General features: G+C 34.3%; 1 protein-coding gene across 1 annotated transcript in view; it reads right to left on the bottom strand.

The window, feature by feature from the left end:
* Window positions 1-6632: 6632 nt before the first annotated feature.
* LOC140155258 (DNA topoisomerase 3-beta-1-like) overlaps window positions 6633-9213 on the bottom strand; it is a 278324-nt gene continuing 275743 nt past the window's right edge. Inside the window, exon 16 of the mRNA XM_072178018.1 lies at window positions 6633-7779. Coding sequence (XP_072034119.1) covers window positions 7534-7779 — 246 coding nt within the window. The 3' untranslated portion in view covers window positions 6633-7533. The remainder of the gene's footprint in view (window positions 7780-9213) is intronic.

The raw sequence follows: 9213 nt of genomic DNA, 5'->3' as shown, positions 1-9213 counted from the left end.
CTGTAATTGGTCAGAGTAAATTGTTTTGAAACCCATACTCCCCTTGTATTTGCCACAACTGGAGTAAGTATTTCAAATAGAAGTTACTCAATTGTCTATTCTATTCAAAACTCATACTCCCTCTGTGGAAGACTGTAGCTAAATCTTCCACAGGGGTTATTGAAATGGAAAAGCCCGTTTGTTAGTAATGTGTAAAAGCGTGCGTCATCAGGTGCCATCATATAGGAGAAAAGGAATCACATCACAGCAGAATTTTTCCTGAACCCTTCTGTAAAACAAACAGGTTTCAGAATTCCACCATTCCGTTCATCATCAGTAAACTCAATTTGAAAAAGTAGTGTAATCCTATGCTTCTGCTGGTATTTTACTCCTCTGCCTGTATCTCTGTTTTCGTTTTGTTTTTAAGTAAATTGTTGAGTGTATATATAATGTATTTTTTTGATGTGTAAATTGTATTTTGTAAAGCCGGCGCTATTCAGCCTATGCTGCCTGCCGGCTATTTGTATACCGTGAATAAATAAATAAATAAATAAATAAATAAATAAATCAAATTGTGAAAAAATGAGCCTGGGTACTTTATAAGGCAAACAGTAACTTTTCTAGGCATTGTTGACACAGTGTAATCAGAAAAGAAAGTTTCTTATTCACCCCTTTGCATGGTTTCACATGTACGAGGAGAGCCTCGATCTGAGAGCATGCATGAATGGGAATTGAACCAGTCATATAACATCGTGTGAAGTTATGCAATTCTTCCTTTCATGTCATGCCAGTTTGAAGCTCTCCTTGCATCATGGCGGAACCGTGCAATAGGGCGAATTACTATATTACTAAGACCTAACTTATGAGACAGTTTGTATGTTTGAAGGTGCAAAATTAACCACAGTCTACAGGGCACACTGTTTTACTGCTGTACTCAGAAATTTCAATCATTATGGCAAATCATAAACAAATGTTTTCTGAGTTTGATTGGCATGTGACAGACACCAACTAGTATTTTTTATCTCTGGCTGACTCCGAAATCCTGACTTTGAACAACTCTTCCCTTATTTGTATGAAAATGTGAAATTTTACATGGGAAAACTCCAGTTTTATACGAAAAATCACACACAAGACAGCTGAATTATAATTACCATTTCTTGTGGTATTTTATATGCATGAAACTGGTTTATTGTGTTATGTTCTAACACTTTAAAAAGAGCAGTTTTCTACATCTGCATAAACTGCATTAAAATGTATGAAATTCAAAAATGATCTTACAGTATCAGCAAATTTCTTCCGAAACAAGACTTCTTTCAGCGTAATATCAACATGCGTCAATGGCAAAAACTAAATGGATAAAAAATTTTTAAATTGCTACAATTTCAAAATGTTCTTACAGTTTTAGCAAATTTTTTCCGAAACAAGACTTCTTTCAGCAAAATATCAACATGCGTCAATGGCAAAAACTAAATGAATAAAAAATTGCTAAATTGCTACAAAAATAAAATCAATGTGTGAGAATAATTATGAGGCGTCAAAATATGAAAACCACTAACATTGGAGTCAAAACCATTAGGTGAATTATTTTTATTGTCTGCTATTATGATGGTTCAAGTGCTCTCAATGTGACTTGATGTGCTACAAATAAAGAGTTCAAATAAACAAAAAAGGGAAAGAAAATATGTAGAGCAACTATTCTAAAGTCTTTAAGGAGGACACAATCAATGGGCTATCCCATTTAATATCCACACTACACCTGTGGAAGATTTTGGAAATATCTTCCACAGGGGGAGTATGAATTTTAAATGAAATTAGCACATAAGGCAGCTCCATTTGAACTTCATACACCCTCTGAGAAAGATTCTACCTGAATCTTCCCCTGAGGGAGAGTGAGTTTCAAATGGAGCTGCTAATGTGCTAATATTTCCAAAATCTTCCACAGGGGTAGTGTGGATTTCAAATTAAATACCCCAATTCATCTCTGACTTAGTTGCAAGGATGAACTTGTTCTCATTTGGAATTATAGATAGGAGTATTATTTTTATTTGTGTCCTACATTTATCTTCTTTGTTCCCAAAACAAGATTTTCGGTGCCTACAGGAGCTTTTAAATGTTTGATTCTTTCTTGTCACTTTATCCTATTCCCCTCCCATTGCATATTTGTACCATTTTTCTGGTATCCCTTTCCTATAGTATGTTGGGCTTATAATTGTTGAAAATGAATTGGTTTTTGTTACTGCATACATCAATAAAGTCCTTACTTATGCCTGTTTAAATTCACATAAGCGCCGCCAGTTAGTGTTTTATGCATTACGCAACTAAGCGTAAGTTCTGCACCATTCTCTATCAATACACAATGTAACAAGTCTCATTTAGTCCCCAATTGTAAGCCAGACAACTATAACATCAGTGGTAGTACCATATTTTTTCCAAGGTGGAGCATGGTGGAAAAATGAGTTTCCAGGGAAATGTAACAGAAAATGTGCCTAAAATTAGGCCCTTCTTTGCCCAGAATAATGAAATATTTAATGATTTGTGAAGGTAGAGCCCAAGCTTGTTTTGTGGATAATGTCCTCCTGCCTCTGATGGTGCCACCACTGTCTAAGGTTACTTATGTGACCAGATCTGGTCCAATCAGGCTAAAGTCAGCAATAACGACACTGAAATATAGGTCCAAATTGAGGAGAAAGAAACAATAAAAAATATAAGGAAATAGACATATGAAAAGTACATAACTAAAATGATAACTTTGCAGCCAAGTATTCAAGAGATCTGAGGATTCAACATCAGTAATTGCAGATACTAAGTTATTTTCAATTTCCGACTTTAGCCTGAGTGGATCAGATTGGGTCACTTATTATACTTTTATTCATGACAGATATCATATTGGCTGACATAAAATAACTGGTCTTAAGGGATCCAAAATGAAGCGTTTATTAACGTTTAAACAGTATTTTTTGTGGGACATGAGAGCACCTCAGACCTATCGAATTGCATTCTGAATCTGAAGCATGTCTTTCTGATATCAAATAATTTTCATTTTTTAAATCACAATATAATACAAATTTTATGACAAATTATAAAATTTGATATTTTTCAAATTTTGATATATAACAGTCCTTGAAGTAAATTATATAAATCTAATGATATATTCTTAAAGTGTATGTAGCAGGGAGGAAAAGCCGACGGTCAATTGAAAATTTTGACCCTTCATATTGAAGATATGGATTTTTTCCCAAAAAGACCTAATTTTTTTTTTTTTTTTTGGGTAAAAAAATCCATATCTTTAATCTGAAAGGTCAAAATTTTCAATTGATCGTCAACTTTTCATCCCACCTACATACACTTTAAGTATAAATCATCAGATTTATAAAGTTTACTTCAAGTACTGTTAAATATCAAAAATATCAATTTTAATGATTTGCCATAAAATGTGTATTAAATTGCGAATTTCAAAAAATCAAAATTATTTGATATCGAATGACATTCTTCATATTCAGAATGCAATTCGATATGTCTGATAATGCTCTAATGTCCCAAAATAAATACTGTCCAAACGTTCATACCCCAGCCCTTAAGCAGAGTATGTTAAAAGGACCAGTGTGGAATTTCATGGTAAATACATAGAAATATAATCATATCAAAAGAATGCTAACTACAAATGTACTAGTTTAGTAAATTAAAACACAAAATACTACATGTAGACACAAATTAAATTGAAACAAAATGCTTTTATGCAAAGCAGATTATAAGATAGAGGATATAAACTATGCCCAAGAGGACTTGTTAAGATGTTTTGATATTCCAATCTTGACATCATAAGTGGCCCTGATGTCCCAAATAGATACCTTTCAACCGATCATCCCTGCTTCAACGTAACATCTCTGTGATTCGGTGTAAATGCTACATTAAAGCAGCACCAAACCTCAAGATATCTAACATCACAATAGACAAAAGCACCTCATGTAAACTAATTTATACTGATGTATTTGGAAACCAGCAAAATGGGTGCTTATAGCATCAACCTTCAGGATATCTCCAACCAAACACACCTAGTGTATGTGTCAGTGGCAGAGGGTTGTTCCTGAATTAAGAAGTCATCAGCGTCAAAATCCAATGAAATAGTGGGCAACAGGGTCTTCTTTAAGCTTAAGCATTTTGTTGAAGGGGTATATTCCATTTTTTATACCCATTCAATTGTGAATTTTTCATCTGAAGGGGTACAAAACATTGCCCAGATGGTATTTTAAAATTTTTTTAATGATGTGTGTCTCAATTTCACTGAAATAATAATAGGAAAATAATTGGTTTTGGTGAAAATTTAGCATTTTGTAACCATTTTTGGTGAAAATTTCTCAAAGTTGGTCAGAATATAAGAACTAAATCTAGATATTTTTTTCTACTTTTTAAGAATTAATTTTTTTTTTTAACTCAAGCATTATTTTTATGTTCCCCCCGAAAAAATTGTATTAGAAACTGAGAATTATATATTTATACTTTTATATACTAATAGAGTAGACCAAACAATTAGCAGGTATAAGCCTCAAAAGTTTCCATAATTCCAGAGTAAAGACTAACTTAATAAGACTTGTGTTTTCATAGTTAGTTTGTACATATTGTAAAGCGCCTTGAGACCATATTTGGGTTAAAGACGCTTATATGTGCAGCTTATTATTATTTTCAGGTCAGTAGTTAAGAGCACTCTAAAAAATATGTAGCATTTATCTTAACCATTGACATTAATCTATCCTCTATACGGGTGGATAATAAATATTATGCAAGTTTTACTGTAATGCAGTAATTGAGGTTTGGTGCTGCCCAGGGGGAAACTCAGAAACCATACGGGGATGTGTCGCAAACATGTGTAGCATTTTCGGTCTTTTGATATATCAATGGCCACGTTTTCTAGGTCATTTTGGTATATGTGCTCTTTTTTTTTTTAAATGTTCTCAATTTTTTTGGAAAATAGCCCAATTTTGCCTTACTGTAGCTAAAATTTTGGAAATTTCCTCAAAATTGTGAGAAAAGCTGTAAAAACTAAGGGGGAAAATTTTGACTTTTGGCATGTCGATGGGTCCAAAATTCTTGACAAATTGGTACATTGAAGGGTCCACTTTGAATTCTCAGGGACACACCCTACCAAAACCAAACTTGAATACCCCTCGGAAACACATAGATCTATTTACTCAAAAGATTGACATCACTAATGCCCGCGGTTACCATAATTACACAACCAGTTCCATCAAAACAGCTCAACTGGACCAAAGCTGAAGACCCACATAAAAGTGAATTATAATCTTCCCCTGCGTATTTCCATAAATACAAGTATTGAAAATTATGCAATTAATATGCCGTCATCGGAAATTCACAGAACACATTTTTGTTTTGTTTTTTCATTTTCCTGTTGTTTTTGTTACAAACATTTCCAATATTCATGATGTGCTTGAAATAATTTACATTGCATGAAATTCCATAGAAAAAAGGTGGATGCTTTATATGCTATACTTGTTATAAAGGAAACAAAATAACAAAAACAATATTATGATTTGATGAAAATATGACTTGTTCAGGCCCTGAGATGAATATAAATAAAGAGATAGGAAGCAATGCACTTTTACCATTGTCCACTGTGAACCATGTCACACTTTCTATTGTGCAATTACTAATAGAACATGCTCAGTACATGCACAAACATTCAATTCTTAATATGAAAAAAAACCTCATAGGTTGCATTTAATTTGGCTGGAATTGTTACACAAATTATGTCGAAATCTTAAAAAATGAAGTTCACAATTTATGAAATTGATTGAGGTATTTGTATAATGATGCCATGTCTACATGGTTCACAGTGGACAATGGTAAAAGTACATTGCTTCCTATCTCTGTTGTTATATTAAGTCTCAGTTCAGGCCTATATTTCAAATGCATAAAATCATGTAAGTCTGCTTTGCCATTAGTGCCGATATCAATGTTGGTCATCATGAGAATAATGGTGAATGATTTAGAATAAAGAAGTGTAAAATGAACTACTGTTTTGGAAAATATTTTAAGACTTAAGAAAAGTAATATATACATAAAAACTGCAGGCCTGTTGTTATAAACCACTTTTTCACACAGGACAGCATCATTGATCTTTGTCATGCATTTTGAGACACTCATTGTTATCACTTGCGTGGCTCACGACGAGCGTAAATAATCAATTTCCCACATGCAATGGACTCTTGAGTGACAATTACTTGCTCAATTGCGGGTTTGTTTATCAAATCCAAACATGTTGGGTTTGAAATGAAGCACTAGCGTAAAATCATCTTTTCATTTCTGAAATATTACTCAAAACTGAAAAGCGTTGCAGGCTTTTCATTGGTTTTCTGGAAGACCTTGCTGGAATGTTTGGACACTCGCCTCAATGGTCCTACTCTTTGGATAATAAAGTTGCAGTATTTTGTGTTCATTTAATGATTGAATATGTTCTGACTAAATTTAAATTTGTACCTGTCATTTGTAAATGTAAATCACACTCAAAAGAAGTTTCCAAAATAAAAATATAACTGAAAAATATGGACAAATGCACATTGTTGCGCACAACAAAGAATAAATGCTAGGTTGTATTATTTGCCTGATTTTGAATGTTGATGTTAATCCGTGAATGATCGAACTTTCATCTGTTATACACAATGGCAGGTAGGTACATAGATGGTTTGGATACCTATAACGGTTTGTACCACATGTGTCACAAAGGGAATCAGGCCCCATTTACACCTTGTGTGCAAAGACCTCCAAACCAGTTCCCCTGCTAGGGCCCTCTTGCCTTGCAGGTATTGTCTTGCAAGCACTATTTGAAGAGCTGTCTAAACATATACATGCTTTGCCACTGGCCAGTTTATTGGCTATATGGTGCTATCTAAACCTAATGCCATAGAGTGGTTTGGTTGGAGATGGCCTATGTGTTGCCCTCTGTGCCCTTACCAACCTACAATCCCAGAAAAAATGTGTTCGAACACACACTCTAATTCCAATGTTCTTCTTAGTAAGTTAGTATAGTGCGCATGCTATGCGAGTCACTGGAAACTAAAAATTATAAATAATTATAATAAGTGTTGTTTCAATGTTCATCTCAGCATACCCCCTCCCCTTTCCCTACCAAACAATGTTGGGAGAAGATATGGTGAAGATGATATACTGGGCATGTCAACATCGTACGTTGGTAGAAGGGGGACCATTTCCAATTATGCCTTTAAAGTGTTGGAACAATTATTTGATTTATTTCTAAGATTGTAGTCTAATGGAGGCACCCATATTGTAGTTTTTGTGCTTTCAGAAGGGTCATAGGGTTCTAGGTGTTATGAGAAAACTATTCTCTTTCTTCAAGCCAACTCAACAAAATAATTTTTTCAAGGTCCAATTGTATCTTTTAAGAATGACATTTGGTTAGTTTGGTTCATAAAATAAAATAAGGTTGTTACTAAACTAAAATAGAAACATGATTCAAGTTAGGCTAAAGTTTACTAAAATTGTACTATCTACTATGCATATTAATTGTACAAAAAATATTCCTTATACAAAATAGGCTGCTAATTGTGACATTTTATCCTTTGGTCCACCTCTCCCCCGTCCCCTCCCTCTTCCTCTCCCTCTCCCCCTGCCACCCCCTCTTCCTCGTGATGATCCCCCTCCTCCTCTGCCTCCTCCTCGACGATTACGCATCCGGGCGTGATGTGCTTCTGTTAGCGGTGCTAGGATAGGATCGCAGAATAGACATCCAGAATGATGGGTCTCGTTATTTTCCAGCGGCGTTTTACTCTGTAAGAAACAAAAGCAATAGAAAAGACAACTTAAAAATGTGCAGTAAAAACAGGTGTATTCAAACATAAGAATTATTGACACAGCTGAAATAGTGGGGTAATCCATACAGAAGACATGCTCTTCTGTAGGGACAACCATGTTGCGTAAGCTTTTTGCTTAAGCAACATGGTTCTCGAGGAAAAAATTGAGGAACTACGCCATGTAAACTGCCTTGAGCATTCCAATCCCTAATTTAAATCCCTGAATTTATCACCACGAAATGTAGGGGATTTTAAGATTTCTCATGTAATCCTCTATAGTACAACTTTTTGTGATTCTGAGTGCTGAGTTTAACCTATGACCTCAATTTAATTTTGTTTATTATGATTCAATTCAACACACCACTACAAAAATTCCAATTTTTCATGATTTTTGGAAAACCTATAAAAATATTTGGTTCAATAATTAAAATGACCATAAACTACACTACACTTTTTTTTCACAAAAATTCTTCAAAATAGACTAAAGAAAGAACTGGATGAACATCAACCATAAGAGCAGGCGGGTTTTAGAGAAGGTTTCTCAACCATGGCCCACCTACTTGCAATAAACCTACTCATTGAAAAGTCAAACAAATATCAACTTGACTTATGTATTGGATTCATTGATTTACGAGAAAGCATTTGATTCCGTAGAACATACGGATGCAACATCTCGAATTCATCTGGATAGTGACATTTCTGACATTGTTAAGATATCCAGAGGAGTTAGACAAGGAAATACGTTGTCACCAAAGATATTCACAGCAACTAGACAAGGAAATATGTTATCATCAAAGATATTCACAACAGCTATGGAGGCTATCTTCAAAAAACTACCTTTGGATGAAAGAGGAATCAATGTTGATGGAGAAAAATTAACAGACATCCGATTTGTAGATGACGTTGCCCTTACTATACCTCAACAGTGAAGGACATGGAAACACAACTTAATGACTTGGATAAAGAAAGCAAGAAGGTGGGATTGAAAATGCACAACGGAAAAACAAAATATATGACAAATTTGGCAACAGATGAAAATATCAGAATTGAAGAACAGGAAATTGACGGTTAGAGATATTTATGGGTCTGCTTATGGGTAAATAACCATTTATGTTGTTTAAAATCATGTTTTAGAAACATTTTAACCAAAAACCTTGTACATAATTGTTGACATACTGTCTGCAGACTGACACACTGACTGACTGACACACAACTTGTGATGCCATATGGTATTTTTCTTCTGATGACCTAAAATTGAAATTAAAGCGGTTTTCAAACCAACCGCACTGGGAATTGATCCAAGGACAAGGCAAATATCATAACTTGCTCTAAACAAGCAAGAGATTAGCTGTGAGAGTTGTGATTTTAATCGTATTTAAGGTTTACGGAATAAAGCAATATTATTGTATCA

This window comes from Amphiura filiformis, chromosome 6, assembly GCF_039555335.1.
Source record: "Amphiura filiformis chromosome 6, Afil_fr2py, whole genome shotgun sequence".
NCBI lineage: Eukaryota > Metazoa > Echinodermata > Ophiuroidea > Amphilepidida > Amphiuridae > Amphiura > Amphiura filiformis.
This window is presented reverse-complemented; position numbering and strand designations above follow the sequence as displayed.